Below are 27,508 nucleotides of genomic sequence, written 5' to 3' on the forward strand. Positions count from 1 at the left end.
GTATAAATGTTATTTTTTCGAAACGTTGATTTTTTTGCATTAATTTCTGAATTTATAGTACCTTCATGGCAAGTTTATGACGTCTTGTAAGGCTATTTTATTTTTAATTGCTGTGGCACCTTCCTACGACCTAGAAGAAAGGCCTCACACCAGAAATTTGAAATTGAAATATCATTTCAAGAGGTCATAACTATTTAAACTAAGTTGCATTGTGGCCCAAATTGTCATTTCTTAACACCCCGTGGTTGTAATAATAAATATAGAGATGATCATTCTTGATGCACAATATTTCTTTAACCAATGTACATGTATTTCATTCTATAAACAGCTTACTATTTTCTACTGAGCTAGAAGTTGTTCCTTCCACTAGAGGCATGACTGTGGCGGAAGTCTGTATTTGTGAAGTTTTCTCCCCTTCTCGTATGGTCTCCACCACAATAGTCTCTAACCAAACACACATGTTAGTAGCAACCATGTGCATCAGACCAAATCTTGCAAGTGTCTTGTGGCGTTGGATACACATCTGAAATTTAAGACTGATTGTAATACTGGACAGTAAATTGATACTTAACCCGTTAGTGTTTCCTATTCTGACAACGGACTCAAAACTTCTTTTAAACTGAGTTTTACTGTGCGTATTTCTGTGTGTTTGTTTGTTCTACATTGGCCAGAAGTATAGGAGGGTGTTAGATCTCACAAACATGTTGAACCCTCTGCATGTTTGTGCCTCTCCGAGGTCAAGAGCCACTATACTTTATTAGTTTGGTATGTTATTTAGGGGCCAGCTGAAGCCAACATCTGGGTGCGGGATTTTCATGCTGTGTTTTAGACCCATAGGTGGCCTGCGCTTTTTTCGGCTCTTTGTGATGTTGTCTCTTGAACACCTTCCCCATTTCCATTCTCAATTGTATAACCTTTTCAGAAGTTGAGGCTGATTTAGACCCCCTTACCCCTCCTCCATGGTCCATACATTTTGTACATGCATTTTTAGTTACAATTGTATGTATAAACAAGTACTGTATCAAAATTGACACAGAAGAGTAATGGTAAGCAAACGTGACTTAGATTAATTCAATTAGTTATTACTGAATAAATTAGGTTTATTAATAGCAGCAAAACATTTATCTGAAACCTGAATTCATATAGGTTAACTAATCTTACAATGCACTGAATTTGATATATATATTTCTCAGAAGTTTTTTCTTAACAGTTTATCAACATGAAGTTTAACATTATCTCAGATTATTTATCTCTATCAGGATTTTCCTGTGTGATTAATATCGGAATATTAAGATAAAAAGTTAAAAGATATACATGATATATATTAATAACATTATGTGTAAATCATTAAACTTCAAAGTAAACATGTGCACACCTGTGTCTAAGGTATAAATAAGTTTTCATCAAATACAGCTCGTTAAACTTTAAACGATACATATAGTGTTCTCAGTGCATATACATGTACATCATTACAACTCCAAATTATCGAAGCACCTTCAGAGGTTCTACATATTACCTGTCATATGTATTTTTGTTTTATTCACATTGTTGACAATATAATGGAATTGTATGCGCATTTTTCTTCATTTGTCCTTGGAGTTCGGTATTTTTGTTATTTTACTTTTTCATTCTGGACAGTACGCATACAACTTTTAATTACCGAATCTGAGCTTTTGACAGAAGTTGGTGACGTACTTTATAAATCTTTAGAATTGCAAAAAATGAGGTCCATGTCCATCAAACGTTACATTACCATTTATAATTACATGTATCATCGGGTTTTATGGCCATAATGTTTCCTGGTCCGTCCGTCTATTCGTCCGTCTGTCCCGCTTCAGGTTAAAGTTTTTGGTCGAGGTAGCTTTTGATGAAGTTGAAGTTCAATCAACTTCAAACTTAGCAAACATGTGACCTATGATATGATCTTTCTAATTGTAATACCAAATCGAGTTTTTATCCCATTTGCAAGGTCCACTGAACATAGAAAATGACAGTGACGATGGGGTATCCGTGTACTATGGACGGTGTCTTCCTCTAATGCCAACATTTTATATGTTATCTATATTCCTTGAATGCTAACAAAAATATTTCAATGGATGTATATATAATAACAGTAGATGTTTTTATAAGTATTGAACTGTTATAAATAATTAGTAATTTTGATAAAATTGCAACATTTTATATGATAACAGTAGATGTTTTTATAAGTATTTAACTGGTATAAATAATTAGTAATTTTGATAAAATTGCAACATTTTATCACTTTTTGAAGAGAAAAAATAGTAAATATTCGGGTTAAAATTATTATGAATCTTAAAGAAAGAAAGAAAATGAAAACATTTTTATTAGTTTTTTTTTTATAAAAATATTTTGAGAATGGAAATATTTAGTAAGACAATGAGACAAAGACATTTCAGTTAAATGCAATTATTTCAAACTAAAAAAAGCCGATATTAGAGATTTTTAATATGAACTATATGAAGATTTCAATTGAACAAGACTTTTTTTTTGTAGTTAAACTTTAAAAACCATCAGAACTAATTAAGTAAATTTGATAACTTCCAACCTTGAAACTTTACAAAGTTTTAAGGAAATCCATTTAATAAGAAAACAAGGATTTCGATGAGTTACGATCATAATAAACACCTAAACATTATCATCTTATGAATCACTTACAATAAAAAAAAAATAAAGGGTTAAGTATCATAACCCAAAAAATATCCGGCAAAAACTGAACAAAATAGTTATCTAACACGTGATACAAAGTTTCAAGAAATTCTATGTAGTAATGTAGGAGGATATTACAGCAAACATAACTATAAAATATTGGAAAAAAACTTCAAAGACCAAAGAGGCTATTGTAGAATTTGAGCAAAATGGAATTTCTAACAATATTCACATGTTGACTTTGTGATGCAACACTTTTCAAAGTTTCATTTTAAAAGAATCCATATTTGTTCAAGCAGTTACAGCAAAAAATGATTTTCATCAACTTGACAAACTTGAATTAGATTTACTAACCTGTTATTTACCTGTTCAATTAGTAAGATTGATTTGACTTTTGTTGGGATAACTACTTACACCTATTCCTCGAATGCCAACATTATTTTACAGGTAAATTGTCGGTAGATCAAAGGATGTTGGCATTCAAGGAATAAACCCACGAGACATTGAGAGAAAATTTAAAGCGTCAAAACACGAAAACAAGTGAAATAAAAAAGAAAACGTTGCATAAAATTGACCCATTACCTCACTGTAAAATTCAAAGTTGACAAATACCACCAGAACTAAGCAGAACATAATATAATATGGACTTCACACTGATTTAATGGTGGGAGAAGAAGTGTGGGGGGGGGGGGGGGGGAGGAGGAGGGGTACACCATATGTCAAGCTCCAGATTATGTGTTTGTTGAGCTCCAAATTACGTGTGTCAGGTTCCTTTTGAAAGTATGTATGCGCAGCCCCTGTGTTCCAAATTAATAGCTCCATGCATCATAATTATTTGGATTAGAGCAAATGTACCCAACCAGTAATAGCAGGCAGACAGGGCCCGGTTGTTAAAAAGGCTGGATAAAGTTATCCACTGGATAAGCTTGTCCATTGGATAAATGTTTATCCAGTGGATTGCTATCCAGAGGTTAAATTGTGCTGTTTAAAAACTGGTTAAAGATTGTCCAGCTATCCACTGGACAAAATGCTATCCGGAGGACAACTCCCATAACCAGAAAACTCTTAATGATATTATTCAAGCTCTGTTTCAGAAAGTACCTCAAGATTCGCGAAAAGTCAGAAAATGGCATTTTCCATACATGTACCTTTTTCTGTATATTAAACTATCAGCGTACCTACGGCCCACGATGATATATACCAGAAATTCATTGAATATATATGTTGATGCAGTTCAAATATTTAAGTGTGACATAGGTATACGCTCATAGTCAAACATTTAATTCGTCCTACTCGGATCTACTCGTAGTTTTAATTGAATCATCGAAATTGTAAACGAACTGCAGACCGGAGAGTATTTCCGGTATTCACTGGGATCCGACGACAGACTTATCTTCATGCTAGATAATGGCTAGTTTCTTTAGGACTAAAATTAAACATATTTGAGACAGGAAAACAGGATATTCCCGTATCTAATATTCATGGATTAAAAGTGACATTTTAGCAGACCGTCGAATTTTGACCAAAATCAGAAGGAGCTGTGACAAACTTCAAAGAAATTTAGGAATTTGAATGAAGTTTTTGATAAGTTGTTCATACTAAAACAGTTCTTTTTTTTTTTAAATCAAATTTCAATATTAAGAACCCTGTGACACAGACGTTAATCATGTCAAAGCATGAACATGTCTTTTGTAGCGTAAAAACTGCAAAACTTTGTTTAGAATGTAATCTCCGAGGAATGTTGGTTTTTTAACAGGAACACATTTTGCATAAATATTGTTTACTCAACAGATGGATATTGATGTTAATTTTAGTACATCTTTACCTTCAGAAACATGTATTTTGTTTTATAAATGACGAGGTCGTCGCCCTGGAATGTACAAACTAGGCGATTCATCCCCGGATTCATCTTCATTGACACTTTTAAAAAAGGTGCTTTCTTTCACGTCCGCATTTCTATCGAGTATGGCATGCCAAATTAACATTTATGGCACCGATTTTCATTGATGGCGAAAATAATTTACAAAACTGTATATTAATGAGGGCCTGGACAGGGTATTGGGATTATGGGAGAGAGGGAGAGAGGGGCGGGAGAAAGGAGAGAAGGGGCAGGAAAAAGGAGAAAAGGGGATAAAAAAGGAGACAAAAATGTATATTAAAATTATTAAAATTTAGCAAGAAAACAATTATCAAATAAATGAGTAAATCAAAAGATTCAAGAAAGTGCTAATAAAAAGTAAAAAAAAACAACAAAAAAAACGACCCCGAGGAAATATTGAAACGGAAAGTCCTTAATCTAACTGCAAAATCAAACAAATGAATAACAACTGTTATATTCCGAATTGGTACAGGCATTTTCTTATGTAGAAAATGGTGGATTGGACCTGGTGCTATGGCTAGTCAAACCTTTCACTTGTATGACAGTCGCAGAGAATTCTCCAAAATGGCATACTAACGAAAAAAATATTCCGAACCTCGTCACTAATTCATTACGATCTCTTATATATGGAGAAAGACTAAAAACTAACAATTTCAAGTGGTTTTTTTTGTGAGCCCGTGAATGTATAAGGACACATGTCACCATCCTTGATTTTTTTTTTAGATAAATTGCTTCAAAGTTAATCGATATGCATACAATTTGGCAGAAAAAGGATGACATTACTTAATATAGAGTAACGTGCTTTTATCTGAAAGGTATTGAAAAAACATGTAACGGGATCTGAATCGTGTTTGTTATTTTTTTTCATTTTCCCTGTTTTCATAAATTTCCTATTAATTTTACTGATTTAGTTGTATTTCCAACTAACAGGGTGCACATTCTGCTTAAAAAATTTTATTGAGTGAACAGTGATTTTCAAGGACAATTTGAATTGATTGATTTGAGGTTGCAAATGTCCAGTGCCAAATATTCCAGGCATGTTCAGGACGATACAATACAATTTGAAACTGTTGTGTCTAAAAGACGCATTTCTAATGCAGCCACCAAAAAAGGTTACTAATAAAAACATTCCGTCAGTTGGAAAGTGAAAGATAAATAATACATGTTTTTAATATAGTATATTCTCTGTATGATGTAAACGTTTGGGTAGTGTGCATAGTTGCAGACAAACCTTGCAAACTGTATTAAATGTAAGTTCAACATTCTGTCATTCGTGAAAAAAAATACAATAAAAAAAATCTGAGAACATGCATGCATTGTCTATAAGCAAAACACTCGGTACATTATAAAATGTCCACCTTGAAATTGTACACTGTAGAAGGAGGAAGTCGGACTATGTGCTCTGCGTGTCTTTATATATTTTCATAATACCAAATTTAGCAAACTGTCATTTAAAAAAGTCTTGACTGAATATGCGCACTTTTGGTATATATATATATATATTTTTTAAAGTTGACATACAAAAAATGTAGCACTTCGAAATAAGTTGTATAAACCCAAAGCTACATCCTATATACCGATTACGTGAGGGACGCATGGTCAAATGGACACTTGAAAAACAGTACGCTCGCATCATTTTGTAGAGGGACCAACATATATTATAAGCGTTTATGATTGTTTTCTATTTTACAAAGCATTTGGTAATAACATTTATTTTTGAATAATCAGCTCATAGTGGAATATAGTTGGGAAATCTCAACTGTACATCATGTCCAACAAAACAACAAAACACACCCTTTCCTGTACACCCAAGTGTAAATTAACGTGTACCAAAATGAAATTAAAATGTAAGTGTTTTCAGTTTGTTTCTGCATTTGAAGAAATATAGGCAAACAAACATATCTCTTCATATTTTTTTGGTGTTCGCTTTTCTGGGTTTACCTTAATCAACTTTCCGATTATTCCTTTATTCTTGGCCACTGGGTTTTATTTAATGAATCGTGTGATTGTAAATTTCAAGAAATAATTTTAAAATACGGAATTGAAAGAAAAATATGTAACAGGGTCTGAATGGTCTAATTTTAGTTTGTCCCAACGGGTGCGCATTAAGTGTTGACCTCCCAAAATGACAGGCCTTTGTTAACGTTTTCCTCATTCTGATGTTGCTGTCCTGTGTAAACTGCGCTTATATGTTAATAGTATTGGCAATCTATTCTTACAAGCTTCCGGAACCATATTTTCTGTACAGTCCAATCATGCCAATAATTTTCCAAAACTTGTAACACTTGGGGACATATAGGGAAAGTTGTGCGCCAAAATAACCAAGTTCAAGGACAATTTAATCTTCTTCGTTGTTAATTCCATTACAAAAATCATTTTCTGTCTGATTTTCAACGACTGCTTGTACTATGTATTTTCGATAAATTATATCCTGTATTATTTTCCAAAAGAATTTTATTTTTATTTTTTGCAAGCAGCGTTTTTCGGCAACCATTTTAAAACGAATTGGTTTCTTGCGAAATTGCACTAAAAGTGTCACAAAAATTCCCCGTATTTTCACACATTATGCTACGTTTATAGTTTGGGATTTATACTTAAAAAAAAATCATCGGGAAACGGAGTGCATCAGAGTTAAGCTGGGGTCACACATTCACGAGTCCTTGACAGGACTATTCCCGATTACAACTTGTAAAAAATCGAAAATATGGGAGGTTGCTTTGAAATGTCCCTCCTAGATGGGAATGTGTATGCGTCTGATCACGTTGCAGGCATATATATTGCACTCTATCTGTCTATCAGTGTATCTCTGTTAAGCGCATCTCCTCCTGAACAACTTGATGGATATTGAAGAAATATTTACACAAGAAAGTTCTAAATGTTAAAGGGGAGATACTCTTTACTTTAGTGTATGGCATTACTATAACAATCTTCTAAGCGAAACTCTTCCTGAATGTTTAATGGATTTTAATGAAATGTATGTCTGAAAAGGTAATGGAGAGAGAAAAGGGAGGGAGAAGAGAGGCGGTAGAAAGGAGAAGAGCGGGCGGGAGCAGGGAGAAACTTATATTTATTTTATATCACCTTTTGTCAAAATTATTCATGAAGTGTGTGCCACTGGACGGTCAAAAATCAACATTCAATCAATAATTCCTTCTCTTTAACTGCAGTATTTAAATGACTTGTTAACATATTCAAATAAATAAAAAAAAACTAATTTATTCATTTGATCAGATATTATTTCGTCAAAAAAACAAACGAATATTGCATGTAAAACGAAAATCAAGCAATTTTCAAACAGTAAAAATAAATTTGCGTTGATATGAAATTATTAAGGCCAGCATGGTTGCAGCTAACAGAAAATAACAATTTATACAATTTAACACATGGCAAGAATAAAATCTCTTTGTTCTTACTGTGCTATAATCTGGATAATGCACAGCAAAGGTGTGCATTAACTACCTCAGATATACTGCACAGTTCAAATCTATTTTTACCTTTAGGGGCGGTTCCTGGATTTTGAAAGGGGCGTTATTCTATCAAGTTAAAAAAAATATTACCGAGTGTAGCGAGACTAAAGACAATATTGACGATTTTAATCTAAAACACGATACTTTTTCCAATCCAAGGGTAAACGACCCTTTCGCCCCCATCCCCGAATCCGCCATCTGCCTTGAAATTACGACAAAGTTGAAATTCGTTCAAACATCGTAGTTTCAAAATAGGTAAAAAGATAGGTTTCTAATTCCTTTATTTTTTTTTTATCCAAGCTGGGACATAAACTATTTTTTTATATTTTGTGTTCAACGTTAATCTAAATCAGTGTTTTAAAGTTAGAAAAATAGTTTAACAATTTTTGGTAATTTCTGCCAAAAAAGAAATATATCTAGAAATATCCGAATAAAAAGAAATCTGATTTGGATTAGGTTCAGACTCAATGGAATTTATAACGACTTTTTGAATAATTATTCCTATGAAGGGACTTTTTTTGGATCGGATTTAACGAGAACCATATTTAAGTTTGTTTTGAAACAGGGTGATTAGGTGGAGATCAATCAGACTTGGGGGGGGGGGGGGGGGGGAGTAAAAGGTTTTGAAAGAGAAACGTATTTTCTGTTTATTTAACATTTTAAATTTAGGTAATGCAACATCTTCCTCGGTTCTTTTAAGCATATCATTGAGGGAACGAAATTCAAAAGCAATTAATCTTATTTAAACTCAATAACCCTTGCAGTTAATTTTTTTTCATACACCGATTTGAAAGTTCACAATTTATCAAAGTCTTAATCGTCACCAATTAAATAAAAAATGGGAATAAATTAACGGAAACGATTAAAAAACATATACCATTAAAATCGCTATTTTAGAATGAGTCTAAATATAAAAAAAAAGATTAATTTTAAACTTACCAAAGTCGTATTTCCCCCTTTCTTTACCCTACAAGAAACTTTCCTAGGACCCGTGGATTGCAGATAACGTCCACATTTCTAAAACGTTCACGTAAATTGATTGCGTCATGTGTTAAAACAGTTATTGGCCAATCAAATCGGTATATGTAATCTAATCTGCACAGCACGAGATACCCAATAACCCGAACTCCTACGTCGTTCGGGTTATTGGGTCATCTCGTGCTGTGCAGATGAAATGACATATACCGACTTGCTTGCTCAATAACTATAACTTAAAATCTCTATCATTCTTAAAAGGTATCTTTGGATTTTTCTGTGTGAAAGACATATGCTGTGCGTCAATGGATTGCGACTGACTATTCTAAAACACGAAAAGAATGCGCATTTAAAAGTTTTTGTTTACGGTTGTAAAATATGTTTGTCCAGAACTTACCATAGGAAAAATGTGGTGATTAATTTCAAAATATTATCATATCATTGTTTACATTGGGTCTCCATTTGCTGATCAGAGAAATACATGAACTATCCAAATTAAACTGTTTTTAACCATTTGTAAATATTACTGGGTTGTTTTTTTTACTCTTTTATTTATGCATTTCTTTCTCCTCTTATAGATATAGGAAGATGTGGTGTGAGTGCCAATGAGACAACTCTCCATCCAAATAACAATTTATAAAAGTAAACCATTATAGGTCAATGTACGGCTTTCAACACGGATCATTGGCTCACACCGAACAATAAGCTATAAAGGGCCCTAAATTAATGGTTTAAAACCATTCAAACGGTTTAATTTTTATCTCGTCATTACGAGATAGTTTTCCTGTTATTACGCGATACTTATCTCGTAATTACACGATACTTATCTCGTAATAACGAAATACCAAACTACTGATCTCGTAATGACGCGATAGTTTTCTCGTGATAACGGGATAATTATCTCGTAATTACGCGATAAAACAGCTTCTCATGAAGTAAATACGCGATAGTTTCTCGTAATTACGCGATAATTATCTCGTAATGACGTGATAGTTATTTCGTACTTCCGCCATCGACAGTTTTCTCGTAATTACGAGATATTTACCCGTAATTACGAGATGAAAAAAAATTGTGACCCTATTAATTAGGCTTTCGTAATTTTATTGATTAACTGTTGACAAAACTTTGAATTGTTTGAAAAACTACGGATAATCTATTCAGGAATAAATAAACCTTAGCTGTATTTGGCAAAACAAATCATCAGAATTTTTAGACTGTTATGGTCTTTTGACATGTTTTTATTCGACCGTCACTGATGAGTTTTTCAACTTCTGCTGAATTTATTCATGCTCTGTTGCTGTTAACACCTCAAGATACGAAACACATGTCTAGTGTACAAAATTAAAAAGCAAGACATCTTTGACAATGATGCGGTTTTTTCCTTTAATATTCAATATCTATTTTATTTTCTTTGACGTTTGAATATCTGATTAAAAAATAAACGAATATGTTATTCTTTTGAACATGTTTAAAGTCATTATAGTACTGTTATTTAGGAGGATATATGATTGATTGAATGTTGTTTTCTGACCATCCAGTGACAAAAACTTTATGCATGCATATATTCAAAACGGAAAGTTATGTAGAGAATAATTTGCAAACAAGAAATACGAGGTAGCATGCGTTGTCGTTGAAAAGGAACAACGGGAAGGCGGGGTACAATTACTTAATATCATAAGTCCAATAAATAAATTCAATACCATAACCAAAAAATTACTCAAGATACATAATTTAGATTATAAAAGTGTTGATAATTTTGTTTGATCTTTGTTATTGTTACAATTACACAATTAAATAATTACAATTGTCACATGGTGTCTTCTTATGTGATATGAATCACAATGTATGTTATTAATCACAGTTCTGGAATTTATATTCGCCATCTGTATCTATATTAAGAGATTGCTTTAAAATGTTAACTTGGCATGCCATACTTGATAGAAATGCGGACGTGAAAGAAACCACTTTTCACAAAAGTGCTAACGTAAATTAAAATATTCCAATGCGACGATTTCGTCAATTATGAAAAAAAAATGCGTATAGGCAGCGTTTGAGTATGAACCAGTTATTAGTCTATATTCATTTATAATTACGTTCCCAAAATTGTCTCTGACGTTTGTCCCAGTTCCGTAAAATTTTGGGTCAAAATTCGACGGTCTGCTAAAATGCCACTTTAAATTCATGATTAATAAATACAGGAATATCCTGTTTTCCTGTCTTAAATATGTTTAATGTTCGCCCAAAAGAAACCTATAGCTATTATCGCGTAGCATGAATATAAGTATGTCGTCGGATCCAGTGAATACCGGAAATCATCTCCAGTCCGCAGTTCGTTAAAAAATTCGATGATTGATTTCAATGAAAACTACGACGATATTTGTCATTTTTTTTTTTTAACTATGAGCGTGCCTACGGCCCACTAAAATATCTCGAAAAAGATGTTATGTAATATTGACAAATGTATACTACGTTTAATTTAGCTAGTTTAATTCTTTAATCTTCATCAAATGCTCTCATTATTATAATAAATATTAGTATAATTGTTATGGCCATTATAATCTTTATTAGGTAACTAAATCGTAACTAATTCGTATGTGCATTCTGTATTCCGGTAAAAAGATAAACTGCCAATGTTGTCTGTATTTGTTTTCATTCACGAGTACATATTCATATATGCATAATTAAAAAATGAATCCCACTATAATTTGTAAAAGTAACTTTTGAAAACATCCTTGGTAAATATATCTGTCAAAAAATCTTTATAGTATTTGCCTCATATACCTTATTTATAGGTTAGAAAATACTCGGTCATGTTTAATGAAGATTTAAACCCAAGTATTGTCTGACCAATTTAGAACATACTCCCACTTTCGAGTGACCTTACAAAATTAGCCTTTCCCATTGTAATATTCCAACCTTAATAAGAGTTCACAAACGTAAAACATAGGTAATCATCATTTCAATGGACGGAATGAAATAGCACTGATATAGTTTGTGAGGACCGAATGGATACATTGTTTTTCTGCCTCAGGTAAAATTAAATACTTATATATCTTGAGATTTTTTTATACTAAAAAGCAACACCCGCTTTTTCTCATCATTTTGCGTCCGTCGTCCGGCGTCGTCTGTTAACTTTTACAAAAATATTCTCCTCTGAAACTACTTGGCCAAATTTTACCAAACTTAGCCACAATCATCATTGGAGTATCTAGTTTGAAAAAAATATGTCCGGTGACCCGGCCAACCAACCAAGATGGCCGCCATGGCTAAAAATAGAACATAGGGATAAAATGTAGATTTCGGCTTATAACTCTGAAACCAAGCCATTTAGAGCAAATCTGCAAAGGGGTTAAATTGTTTATCTAGTCAATATTTATCTGCTCTGAAATTTTCAGATGAATTGGACAATGTGTTGTTCGGTTGCTGCCCCACAATTGGTAATTTTTAAAGAAATTTAGCTGTTTTTGGTTATTATCTTGAATATTAGTATAGATAGACATAAACTGTCAACAGCAATAATGTTCAGCAAAGTAAGATCTATAGATAAGTCAACATTACCTAAATGGTCAGTTGACCCCCTCAAAGAGTTATTGCCCTTTATAGTCAATTTTTAACAATTTTCATTAATTTTATAAATTTTTGTAAATATTTACAAAATATTTTCCTCTGTGTAACTAAAGGGCCAAGTTTATTATAGATAGAGAAAATTGTAAGTAGCAAGAATGTTCAGTAAAGTAAGAACAACAAACTTATCGTCCATTCCTACGCCTATATCACCCTGCTCTGTCGCTCCGTAATTCTCGTATCAAGACTACAAAACGAGACCAGGCATTATCAGCGACGTCACAATGTGAGAGGAGAAGTTATCAGCGACGTCACAATGCGAGAGAAGACGTTATCAAGCTTGCTCTCGTCAAGCGTAAAACTGTCTTAGGAAGAGGGAAAAGACCAGTAATAGAACGATAAACAGATAATCGGGTTTTCTTCGTATGGATATCGTAAAATATCACATATCGACACAATTTGAAACTTTTTAGCTCGTTCGCTGCGCTCACTCGCCCAAAAAGGTTCCCATTGTGGCACGCGGCAGATATTTTACGATATCAATGTGTAGAAACCAGATAATCTATACACATCACCTTCATCAATACACAATTATGTCATGAATCAATCTGTGTCCTTTGTTTAATACATGTACATAGACCAAGGTGAGCGACACAGACTCTTAAGAGCCTCTAGTTTAAATTTGATTTTTTTTATAAATATCTCTGTATAAGCATTTAAATTTAGACCATTCAACATTAAATGCTTACTTTTTATTGATAATTTTATATGTTTTGTGAAAAAAATTCCCTCAAAAGCCAGGTATATAATAAATAAATATTATTTTACCTTCATCCTCATACTAATTGTTTTTTGTTTATTCTATATATATGTGTACCATTAGAAAATGTATGAAAATTTGCAAAATTCAAAATGTTTTGTTTCAATCTTTGTTCTTTCATCTGTAATCAGTAGGCTCTTTCCCCATGGAAAATTTCTCAGGGGACTGTACACTTCATTAGTGCAGTTATTAAGAGTTCATTTTCATAATTAACTGACAATGAAAAGTCATTCATGTATAGCAGTTCATAGTGCATGGAAAACCATTTACTATGAAAATTAGAGGGGGAAAACATGACTTTTCATTGGACGAGAAGTGGTGAGTATGTTCTAAATAATGTACAAAAACGACCTGCGCGCTGATCTATTTATTCCATAAAGGATCATGAATCATACAGGATAGTCAAAATAAATACGTTTGAAAAATTCCAGAGCTTGATTTAATATTTCAATTTCTACTTATTTATAGACGGTATACACCTTAACGTCTTAAATAGAATGTACTTTGATTATCACTCATTATTCAAATAAATGTCCATAAGATGTATACTCGCCGAATGTCCTATTAATAGATTTATTGACATGACTACTTTCTTTACATATTTTTTAAGTAAATGTTCATAAAAGGGATGCAAATTCAACACCCCAAGTTTTGATTTTACATTGAAATATCCTATTATGGCCATAATATGGCCAAACATTGTACGAAGTTCTGAGCGTGGATTAATTCTGATGTCCTTTAAAAGTGATAATATGAAGATTGAAAGATAGAACATCCAACGCCCTGTGCATGGATTAACTCTGTTGTCTACTAAAAAGTCAAATAATGATGAAAAAAGATTGTCACATCAAACGAACTAAGCGTGGATTTGTTCTGATATCCGTTGAAAAAGTTATATGTTTATTATAGCAAATTGGCACATCTACCACTGACAATTAATTCTAATGTACATTGAAAAGAAATAGTATGGTCATAGAAGACTGGCACATCCACCGTCTTGAGCATGGATTAATTCTAAATAAATGTACATTGAAAAGTAATATTAAAGTCATAGAAGAGTGGCACATCCAACGTCCTGAGTGTGGATTAATTCTGATATCATCTTAATAGTCATATTATGGCCATAAAAGACTGGCACATCCAACGTCCTGAGCGTGGATTAATTCTGATGTTATCTTAATAGTCATATTATGGCCATATAAGACTGGCACATCCAACGTCCTCAGCGTGGAATAATTATAATGTACATTAATAAGTAATGTTATATTCATAGAAGACTGGCACATCCAACGTCCTTAACTTTGATTAATTCTAGGGTACATTAAAAGTTAATATTTTGGTCATAGAAGACTTGCACATCCAACGTTCTGAGCGTGGATTAATAATAAAATCAACTAAAAAGTAATAGTATGACCACAGAAGACTGGCACATCCAACGTCCTGGGCGTGGATCTTTTGTAATGTCAACTAAAAAGTAATAGTATGGTCATAGAATAATTTGGCACATCTAACGTCCTAAGCGTGATTTAATTCAAATGTACATTGAAATGTAATATTATGGTCATTGAAGATTGGCACATCCAACGTCCTGAGCGTGGATTAGTTTTAATTTGCATTGAAAAGTAATATTATGGTAATTGAAGAAGGGCACATCCAACGTCCTGAGCGTGGATCAATTATAATTATCATTGAAAAGTAATATTATGGCATAGAAGATTGGCACATCCAATGTCCTGAGCGTGGATTTATTATAATTAGCATTGAAAAGTAATATTATGTTTAAAAAAGAGTGGCACATCCAACGTGCTGAGCGTGGATTTATTATGATGTCATCTAAATAGTCATATTATGGCCATTGAAGACTGGCGCATCCAACGTCCTGAGCGGGGATTAATTATAATGTACATTGAAAAGTAATATTATGGTCATAGAAGATTGGCACATCCAAAGTCCAGAGCGCCGATTAATTATAATATCAACTAAAAAGTAATATTACGACCATAGAAGACTGGCACATCCAACGTCCTGAGCGTGAATTAATTAAAATGTACATTGAAATGTTGTATTATGGTCATTGAAGATCAGCACATCCAACGTCCTGAGTGTAGAATAATTCTAATTAGCATTAAAAAGTAATGTTATGGTCAAAGAAGTGTGGCACATCCAACGTCCTGAGCGTGGATTAATTCTAAGATACATTGAAAAGTAATATTATTGTGATAGAAGATTGGCACATCCAACGTCCTGAGCGTGGATTAATTCTAATGTACATTGAAAAGTAACATTATGGGCATTGACGATTGGCACATCCAACGTCCGGAGCGTGGATTAATTCTGATGTCATCTATATTTTCATATTATGACCAAACCTCTGCGCTTTATGGTAATGTTAAATATACCGCTAAAATGACAACATTACATGATGGGAATACAGTACAAATAAATGCAAGAACACCAAAGACAGAGAAATACATAAATAAATAATATATTAGTACATTTCGACATGTTAACCACAGAATAACAGCGACTAACTAAAATTAAATTAGGACAGTACACAAAAACAGCTTAATAGAATTATGAACTGTGTGTCTGTAACACAAATGGATCAACGCCATAAGAAGTAACGTAACCAAGTCAGGAATATGACAGTTGTGATACATTCGTTTGATGTGTTTGAGCTTTTGATTTTGCCATTTGCTTACATGCTTAGGGACTTCTCGTTTAGAATTTTCCTCGGATTTCGGTATTTTTATGGTTTACTTTTCACACAGTTGTATTTATTGATAAAAAAATGAATATCCTTATAAACCTTTAGAAATACGTGAATTATCAAAATTCTACCATGAATATAGGGGCATGAGATTAACTCCTTCTAAATATATGCACTGGACAAATATTGTCGGTACAGTACTCTTAACTGTTTGGAAGTTATGACAAAGAAATGAAAGGTTTTAAGTTTAGGAGACGGACGAACGGTTAACTTTCAAATGCAATTGATTACAGCTAAGGAGTCCGTTTCAGGGAATGTTTGATTCAGATATCATTTTTTCTTTTTAATTGTAGTTTTCCGTTTTTCCTGTTTTTCCCTACCAATGCAGATTACAATTAAATATTGTTAAACAGTTGTTAAAATATATTTTATCCCCCTTGTGTCTAAATAAAGGCAACATTAGTGTACCGCTGTTCGAAAGTCATAAAGCGATTGAGAGCAAACAAATCCGGTTTACAAACTAAAACCGAGGGAAACACATCAACTATAAGAGTAAAACAACGAAACAACAGAAACACTGAAGTTCAGAAAAAAACCGACAATGCAACTAACACAGAAACGAACTAAAAGATAACAATTGCCATTTTCCTGACTTGGTTCAGAACATTTTAGACAAAATGGTGGATTCAAACTTGTTTTGTTGCTAGCCAAACCTCGCGCTTTTATGGCAATGTTTATTATAACACTAAAATGACAACATTACATGACAGGACCACAGTACAAATAAATGCAAGAACATTCAGGACAGAAAAATACACAAATAAACAATACAATAGCACATTTCGAACTAAGAAAAGCTCATTTAACACAGCAAAATATATTTAAACACTCGAAAAGGTTATTTATTATCACAAAAAATAGAATAAGAAGTTTCTATGAACAAAAATAGAAAATTCTTCTTATGAATATGATACATGTATACCCGTTAGTTATTTCGAAAAAAAATACTATACACAGTTCTTAGTCAAATGTAACTGCAGTGTTTTTGTTTTCTTTTACATTTTATTATGAATGTTCTACATTTGTAATGTAAATTACATCATATGGTCAATAATTGTCATATCCAGATCATGATGGTCCGATGGGATTTCATCTATATACGATGGACTGCTCTCTTCTGAATTGGTCTGGTTATTCTTTGAAATTGATATTCGCCTGTCAAAAATGAATGCTACGTCAATTCTTTCGCGTATGAATGTTGTAATACATGAATGGTCGTAAATACTCCGATATATGCATTTGTTTTGAGCTCGTGTTATTGTTATATAATCCAAAGATGTAAATGCCAAAGACTGAAACATATTTTCAAAATCATTCATTCAACTTTAAGATGTTAAAATTTTCACATTTAAAACATATCCAAGAACATTAAGGATTTTTAGAATTTTTTCAGATAGATTTATAATGATCAAAATCCGTTCAGATAAATTCCGAATGTTAATGATTTGTTCTGATTGTAAAGAATATATTGAATGATTGAGACAAACATGAAAAAATAGTTTTGTTCAGTTTTTTCAAAATGCTTAGAACAATGACATACAGTTCAAGCAAATATGGGTCATTGCATATTATGGTGACTGTATTGTGAATCTATTATTAATTTCAGGATAATTGTCAAAAACAAAAATCACTACTACAAGAGCGACAATTACGAGAAAGTAACTGCCACGGAGAATCGTCTGACAATTTCTGACATATACATTAGTAAAGTAAATCATTATAGGTCCAAGTACGGCGTTCAACACGGAGCCTTATCTCACATCGAGCAGCAAGTTTTAAAGGTCCCAACAAAGACTAGTGTAAAACTTTTAAAACGGGAAAACCTGTTTTATAGTAAGCTAAACCTCTTACGTCTTTTGATTTTTTTGGCATACTCTTAATTTATCATTCATGCTTCCTTATTTCCTAATTTTATTCATGTTATTTCAATTACCATGTATACATACAGCATATATTAAACATATACAACATGCTTATAACACGAGACAGGTATAACATGAGGAGCGTCAAATCATATGATCTCATTCTTTTTAGATGCTAATTATCCAACAAGGAAAAACAAGAATGAAATATTAAATGCATAAAGTCGAGAGCCATAGAACTGTTTATAAAATATATAGTTCTGATTTTGTAACTAGAGTACTTCTAAATGTGGTTCTCTTTACAAAACTTTGCATTTTTGAAATACTAAGGCTTTTCTACCTCAGGAATAGCTTAGCTGTATTTGGGAAAAGCTCTTCAACCTCGTATCTATGATGAGTTTATTCTAAAAATGCGTATAGCCAAATGAACCTTGATAGAAGAATTACATTTGCAAAAATTGCAGAAATGACATAATATTTTGCTATCCATATATCGTTATATGTGCAAATGACATACATCTAGTATTAAGATAATGTGTTTGCATGATAATCATATATAACTTAATGATCACTTACTTTATTATCAAAATAACGACTGCGACTATTAATAACAATCCTACAGTTCCGCCAACTGATCCGAATATGACACCATCTACATGAAAACATTTTTTTTTCAAATTAGATCGGAATTGAAAAGATATTCTTCAGCTTCAAAAAACTCACAGCATAGTATTCATTGTAGGAATATATCAAAATTGAAACATAGAAATACAGCTAATTCGGAAACTTAATTTGTTGCAATTTCATAACTTTTTTTGGCTAAAATGACGACTACTTAGATTTCACTAAAATATATAACATTAAGTCTGAATTTCATTTTGTTTATGCAGCATTTCCATAATTGGCAATACGCAATGTAACTTTTTACCAGTTGTTGAACAATCGCAATAATAATGCCCGCAACAATTCCTTGAACCTCATTTGGCTAAATGTTTGTCCTCGAGTACATGCATTTGTACTGCCATCAAACATACGAAAAAAATTTTTTAATGGACTGTAATCATATTTTTGTAGATTATTTGAAATTGAAGAATGCATCTCCCTCGTCCATAGCTCTGATTCCTTGTTTGTGTTCGGCTTTCAGTTTGTCTTTTTTCTGGTTTTGTTTTACCAGCCTTTCTAAGTTTGTATCAATATTTGGATTTTCCATGTTTTTGGTCTTGGAACTTTACTGAAGATACATTAATTGCGCATATGGTGCATTTAAATTGGTACCATTTATAATATTTATAATATAAAAGTATAATCCAATCGATGACACGAAGAATATGATACAATTTAAAATCAGAAACAATATTCCATGTTTTATGAAAAAACGATGCTGGAATGTCTACAGTTAAGTCAATATATGAAGCAGATTTATTCATATCTATAATATCCTTTATTTCAGTTTTGACGGGAAACATGCTTTCAACAAGTCGAAAAGCTTGAAATCATTTAGTGAACGCACATGATATATACTGCGGAACATGAAACTAAAATGTTTAAGAATGATGCCGAGGAAACTAATAAATTAATACAAGTAGTACATTTACTAAAGCAACAATCATTAAATTGATGATAGCTATGGATTTTGGTTTTTACAATTTTCACAGTAATTGGTTATTCATTTAATCTATAAGAGCAAGGTTCACAGCATAAATAGCAAATTGACAAAACACATATGAACTACGAATATTTATCAACCAGTTTTTGTGTTATTGCTCTTGAAATATTATTTTTTAAAGTTTTCACTGTTAACTCAATAAAATAGGAGCTAGGTAAATATTATAATTGCAAAAATATCAGTAACACAAAGGTTTTCTATGTGTTCATATAAAAGTCCTCATTAGCCTACTGATTTTTAATTACCAAGTGAGCGATAAAGGCACAGGTAGGCCTCCTATCTTTACTGATATGTGTCTAAGAGTTATAGTTGCAGAACACAACACTTAACTTGTTATAAGCATTGTTGGAATTAAGAACGGCAACAGTTATCCATGGATCGGTATATTGTCTAGGGCTGTGTTTTTTGTAGTTAGTTTTACCATAAATAAAGGCAACAGTAGTATACCGCTGTTCAAAAGTCATAAATCGATTGAGAGATAACAAATCCGGGTAACAAACTAATTCGAGGGAAACACATCAACTATAAGAGGAAAACAAAGGAACAACAGAACACTGAAGTGCAACAAAAAACAATCGACAATGCAACATACATAGATACCGAACTATTAGATAACAACTGCCATATTCCTGACTTGGTAAAGGACATTTTAAGAAGAAGGAGGGTTGAACCTGGTTTCACAGCTAGACAAACCTCCTAAGTATATGACAATGTTGAAAAATATCGACAAAATGACAACACTACATGACTAAATACGGCACAAACACTTTTCACGTAGAAATCACAAAGACATTATATAATAATCGACAGAACATGGAAACCACAGAACAACAACGAATTCGAACATCTTACATCAAAGACAGACAAGCACAGGATATCAAAACAGTGACGCTCTTACGTAACGAATGTTTAATCTTCAACTTTATACAATTATTTTCACTTAAACGTATTATTAAGTCGCGGAAGTCAGCATTAACATGTAGATGTTTTAACGGAAAATTATCAGTTAAAAGTCAATATATATTTGTGCTTAAATCAAATTTGCAACACTCTTATTCAAACTGTATAGAACTTCAGACGGCTGATGGTATTTGTATTTGGTCCTTTGCATGTACTCAAAATATCTGGCTTCCAATCGTTATAGTCTGAAACATACTTAATGCAGTTATTCCCATATCATTTTTATGCACACTTAAATTGGTATGCTATGTTTATGTTTAATTATATATGATTCATATTTTCTACTTACACGGAGTAACAGTTACCGTTGATGTTGTTGTGTCGACGTCTATAGTTGTGTCTGTTGTTACGACGCTACTGAAATGTGCTATTAAAAATACCCAAAATGATTGAGTAATTAATGATTCCTGCAGGTTGATTCCGATATCGCAAGAAATAACTAAGATTTACTCATTAAGACTGGTTTTAGGTTTGAGTAACAGGCTTTTCCATCTATGAATAAAGTCTCGCTTACAGGGTAATTGTATGCAGGAAACACCGATCAGTTTAGTATACCTTAAATGAACTTTCGTCTAATTCAGTTAGAAAACAATGAATCCAATAAAAAATAATCTGACGGCCACGCAAATGAAAAACTTACGGATACAAAAGACGACATCAGAGTTTGTAAATTTGACGGTGGTGCATTGTTTGCCGTACCACTCTAGTAACTGTAATGCATTTTCCATTTCCAAGAATCAAAATTTAGTTTGATATAACTAAACATTACATGACCATAAATATATCTCATCCTTTAATTACCTATTTAATAAGATTTCATTTTGAGTAAGCCCATCAATATAATCTGTTTCAAAGTATATACTACCATCAGTTTTCGCAAAAGATATGTAAACATCCCCAAAAAGTTGATCAAGAAAAAAGAATTCATGCCCCTTGTCAGACCCACATTGGAATATACCTATTATATGTTAAGCAACCAATATGCCAAAATGTCATTGTTAGTCCATTACCTCAAAAACGATTGGCATAACTAGATTCTACATGTTCTTATTTCAGACTTCTTCTTTCTCGATTATCCGTTGTTGTTTTTATGTCACATAGGTAACTCACGCAAAAATATATGTTAAACAATCACACCCAAAAGACTCAAACGGTGTTCAATCCAGGAACAGTAGGTTATAATTCAGCTGTATTTGGCAAACATTTTAGGGATTTTTGGTCCTCAATGCTGTTCAACTTCATACTTTGTTTGGCCTTTGTATCGCTCACCTGATTCTACTTGGGTTTTTGAAAGCATATACAAAAATATGAAATGTGGCTAAAAGTGACAACCCAACCTCATTTATAAGGAAAGGAACATGTTTAATTTCATTCAAAAGTCCCCCACTGGCGGCCATCGTGGATGACGGATCGGCTACAAAGTAACAACACTTGGTCAGCACCTCATAAGGAACATTCATGTCATGTTTGGTTTTATTCCATTCAGTGGTTCTCTAAAAAAAGTCATTTGTATGCATTTCCCATAGGGTCCTATGTTAAACTAAGTCCCCTGCTGGCGGCCATCTTCGATAATGGATCGGCTACAAAGTAACAACACTTGGTCAGCACCTCATAAGGAACATTCATGCAATGTTTGGTTTTATTCCATTCAGTGGTTCTCTAGAAGAAGTCATTTGTATGCATTTCCCATAGGGTCCTATGTTAAACTAAGTCCCCCGCTGGTGTCCATCTTGGATAATGGATCGGCTACAAAGTAACAACACTTGGTCAGCACCACATTAGGAACATTCATGCCATGTTTGATTTCATTCCATTCAGTGGTTCTCTAAAAGAAGTCATTTGTATGCATTTCCCGTAGGGTCCTATCTTAAACTAAGTCCCCCACTGGCGGCCTTCTTTGATGATGGATCGGCTACAATGTAACAACACTTGGTCAGCACCACATAAGGAACATTCATGCCATGTTTGGTTTCATTCCATTCAGTGGTTCACTAGAAGAAGTCATTTGTATGCATTTCCCATAGGGTCCTATGTTAAACTAAGTCCCCGGCTGGCGGCCATCTTGGATGATGGATCGGCAACAAAGTAACAACACTTAGTCAGCACCTTATAAGGAACATTCATGCCATGTTTGGTTTCATTTCATTCAGTGGTTCTCTAAAAGAAGTCATTTGTATGCATTACCCATAGGGTCCTATGTTAAACTAAGTCCCCCGCTGGCGGCCATCTTGGATGATGGATCGCCTACAAAGTAACAACACTTGGTCAGCACCTCATAAGGAACATTCATGCCATGTTTGGTTCCATTCCATTCAGTGGTTCTCTAGAAGAAGTTCAAAATGTAAATTGTTAACGACGACGACGACGACGGACGACGGACACCAAGTGGTGAGAAAAGCTCACTTGGCCCTTCAAAAAAATTTGATTCGAGCGTCACTGATGAGTCTTTATAGGTTGAAACGCGCATCTGGCATAAATATAAAAGTTTAATCCTGGTATCTATGATGAGTTTATTTCATATTTATGTTTGCATTGTTCTCAATATGTCATGTCGTGGCCTTTTATGCCTAGCTTTATGGTATCGGTATTGCTGAGAGTCAAAGGCCTTACGGTGTCCTATAATTGATTGCATCTGCGTTTATTATTTTCTATTGAAAGTTGTCTCATCAAAAATAATACTAAACATCCCTTATTAATATATATGTAGTTATTTATTATGTCAACATAAATGGAATTAACCCATTTTATAGTTGAATCTCAGTCGTTTTTTACTTGCTCATTAAAGTATACTCACTTGGCCATGGATCGGTTGAAGTTCCGTAAAATTCAAGTGACCAGCTATTTAAGGTAACTACAAGTTCAAAAGAACAGCTGAGTAAATAAGGTAACAAGTACCAAATACATAGAACAATGTAGTTTACTCACATGATTTTCACAAGAATTTAGATGAAACTCACGTGAACTGATTTCAATTGAATTTCACGTGAATCTAATTTAATACTTACGTGAAAGTCACGTGAAAATCACGTGAATTTTCAAAATAAAGTTATTTAAATATCATTTTAATTTACAAATTGATTAGATACATCAGAAATACCATTTTTTTATTTTAAAAGTTCATGTGCTCTGGTGTGTTGAATTTTACTGGAAATTTTAATGTGAATCTCACGTGAGATTCATGTGTTATTCAGGTGACCATATTGTGCCTGTGTACGTATTTCTATTATTTCATGTTTGTTTTGGAATTCATACTACAAGAGCATTACTGCTAGAGCATTATTAAGAATGTCCAACGTATATACAAGTATTTTGTTTTAGGGAGAGATAAATCCTACTTTGTCAAAAGCACTCTAGTTCAAACAAAACATTCCCTGAATCTGACATTATGAAAATTCTTGCCTTCTTGATTGACAACATATTTGTTACGTTTGGAGGACGTGTTTTTCTACAAAAAATCGGCATTACCATGTGAACCAACTGTGCCCCCTTACTTGCCGCTTTGTTCTGTTATTCATATGAGGCTGACTTCATATTGGAACCTCTTATGAAGAAAGAAAAGAAGTTAGCTATATCCTTTAACTTTACTTTTGATGATATAGATGATGTTCACTCAATAAATAATTCAAAATTTGGTGACTATGATGAACGCATCGATCCCATCGAAATTGAGATAAAGGATACAACAGATACATTTAAGTCTGCCTGATATCTTAACTTACATCTAACAATTGACAATGAGGGTCAGTTGAAAACAAAACTTTACGAAAACAGAGGTGATTTCAGCTTCCCAGTTGTGAACTTTCCATTTCTATGTAGCATCATTCCCGTATAGCCTGCATACGGAGTACATATCTCCCAGTTGATACGATATTCAAGGGTTTGTATTTCCTGTCATGATATACCGTATAGCGGGTTATTTTCGCGGGTGTAAAATTTCGCGATTTTCATTGAATAAGGTATACCAAAAAATTTTGCGGTTATTATTTTGGCGGATTCAACATTTTTAACATTATAATTGCATGTACACGTTTAAATTGGCGGAACTTATTTCGGCGATTTTGTTCTATCCGCGAAAATAAGCGAAAATTTACACCCCGCGAAAATAACCCGCTATACGGTATGATCGCTGCTCACAAGGAATCTATTTAACCAAGAGCTCCAAGTAGTGAAGTTGAAATCACCCTTCGTACATTTTACTGACGCCGTCACGAGTTGGTTGGCCGTTATAGAATATCCGTTTCACAGATGATAGCGAATAAGTTTCAAATGTCGTAACTACAATCCCGTCCCCTTTTTCCCGAATATGACCTACCGAGTTAGACTTTTTACCAGGTTTCAACTAACATGAGCAGCACAACGGGTGCTACATGTGGAGCAGGATTGCTTACTCTTTCGGAGCAAGTGATATCACCCCAGTTGTTGGTTGCGTAGTCTTTTTTCTATGATGTGTTGTGTGTGCTTTTGTTTGTCTGTTTGTCTATTGGTCTTCTCCTTTTTAAGCCATGGCGTGGTCAGTTTATTTTCGACTCATTGGTTTGAATATCCCTTTTGTATATTTCGACTCTCTTTTTCAAGCAAATTGTGTGTTTCTTAAATCGGCTATTTTGATGATTGTCACACTTTATCTATCTTACCGATTTACGTTAGTTCACATTGATTGAATGCCTGCTGTTATTTGCTTTACATACTATTTCAAGCATGTTCATCAACAATTGCAATACTATGCTTTGCAAAATGGATCGACTAGACTGACGTGAATAAGGGCAACATGTGGAGCACAGTGGAATTTGTTAGCCTGCAACAGGCAACCGACAGACACTTTAAGGAGTTGATATAAAAAAAAAGAAGATGTGGTATGATTGCCAATGAGACAACTCTTCACAAGAGACCAAATAACACAGAAATTAACAGTCATTGGTCACCGTACGGCCTTCAACAATGAGCAAAGCCCATACCATAGGTTTTTAACGTGCGAAGAGCGTTACAATATTCATATGTACATGTAAGTCATTACATTTTACGTCACCATTCCGATAGAACGTGGATGCTTATTTATAAACATGCACAGTAAAACTCACCCCTTCTTTTCTGTAGCATGGGTTTAACTGTCAGATTTTAAAAATCCAGGATTAAAAATATGTATGCTAAAGTGTATTAGTTGGGTTTATTTTCCAAGTACACAATTTGTCGCTTTCATAGATTTTAAAGTTTTTAAACAATGTAAATTTGTATTTTTTTAGTTCAAGATCATTGTTTCAAAATGTATCATCTGAAATAGTGACTACTCCTTATGCCGAAATGTTCCGGCAAGGTTATGAAGAAGAAACACTGAAATAGAAAAAAACTTAAAACTTACGGTCGCTACCCCTATATTCATCTAATTACCGATATGATTCAAATCGTGTAAATTAATCTTCAAATCTGTCATTTTGCTGATTGTGTACTATTGTGACATTTTGACTGGATAGCGATTAGCATGTTGGATGTTGCTTGTATAGCATGAGATTCGTATACTGTTGGCGAACCTGTCTCGCTCCTTTTGTAATTCATGTTATTCAATATGTTTGTTTGTGTTAAATTGTTTTCCTTCATATTCGATTTATGAGATTTGAAGATTGGTATAACTACTATGGCATGAATACAACATTGCTGCTAAATGCATAATAACAGTACAATTATGTTCCACTGCTTTTAATGTATTCGTCCACTTAAAAATGATGATCGATTGCATGACCATCACTTATTTTATTGTTCTGATTGGTTTGTCCGTCGTTTACAGTATAAGTGACCAAACATGAAGGTTGAGAATATCAAAGTGGTTTCATTATACGCGCCGGTATAACGTGCGAAACGTTTTTGGTGGCGTCTTCCTTATACATTTTTTCAATATATTTAAAGGGTTTAATCAGTGTTATAAGCTAGATGTTGGCTACTCTTAAAAGAGAGACAATTAGATCCGTAATTATGAAGAAGGTCTTTAATAAAAAAAAAGATGAATCGGCTTTGATGTTTGATCTGATCATGGAATAGTGTAGGACTCTATATAATTTTAAATTTGATGGCGTTTCCACTCTCTACAAATCAAATCAGATTGGACGACCATCTATTCGAATATTTGTAATTAACTAATTAGAGATGCACGTAATACGATCAGTAATGCTGTATTCTTGACATACACATGTGGAGAAGGATCTGCTTACCATTCCGGAGCATCTGAGATTACCCTCGCTGCCTAGTCTTTAGTTTTCTATGTTGTGTCTGTGTACTAGGTTTGTCTGTCTCTTTAGCCATGGCGTTGTCAGGTTTGTTTTGATCTATGAGTTTGAATGTCCCTCCGGTATTTTTCGCCCCTCTTGAAAGGATCGTATAAACAAAAAATCGCTGCACATATGTACCATGTGGTGTAAAGCATTCTATATTCCCTCAATGGAATGGTCAAATGGTTTAATTAGTTGAGGTCATAAGGAAATGGAGAGAGTAGTATGAACCAAAAGTAAAAATTAATATGTATTACCGGTTACAGACTTATTATGAGAACTTATTTCCAGAGTCCAGATTCCGATTGGAGTTTCCTTCCAAAAATGTACTGACATAAAAGCCCAGCTTTGAGTCCCTGCTGTTCCATTATCGACAGCGTCTTTTTCTCTGTAATGTAATAGATGACTTCTGGTTCCGGATGGAGATACCAAAAACAACTTCGTTACACCTCTCATGTTTGAGTAGGAAAATGAAATGTTAGCTACCACGTGTTCTAAAAAGTTTATCGTTGAACAGTCACCAGATGTTACATCAATTGAATCAGATACCGATGTATTGGTGCTCCTGTAATTAATTAAAACATAAACTGTTCACAATATTGTATTGAATACAGCCAAAGC

At 33.4% G+C, this 27,508-nt stretch overlaps 1 protein-coding gene across 1 annotated transcript in view; it reads right to left on the reverse strand.

Annotated features, from left to right (window-relative positions):
* Nucleotides 1–20,911: 20,911 nt before the first annotated feature.
* The window catches only part of LOC134698024 (furin-like), a 32,688-nt gene continuing 26,091 nt past the window's right edge, over nt 20,912–27,508 (reverse strand). The window contains exons 12-14 of the mRNA XM_063560313.1: nt 27,145–27,452; nt 23,425–23,481; nt 20,912–20,997 (exon numbers count right to left, since the gene is read on the reverse strand). Coding sequence (XP_063416383.1) covers nt 20,912–20,997; nt 23,425–23,481; nt 27,145–27,452 — 451 coding nt within the window. The remainder of the gene's footprint in view (nt 20,998–23,424; nt 23,482–27,144; nt 27,453–27,508) is intronic.

This window comes from Mytilus trossulus, chromosome 14, assembly GCF_036588685.1.
Source record: "Mytilus trossulus isolate FHL-02 chromosome 14, PNRI_Mtr1.1.1.hap1, whole genome shotgun sequence".
NCBI lineage: Eukaryota > Metazoa > Mollusca > Bivalvia > Mytilida > Mytilidae > Mytilus > Mytilus trossulus.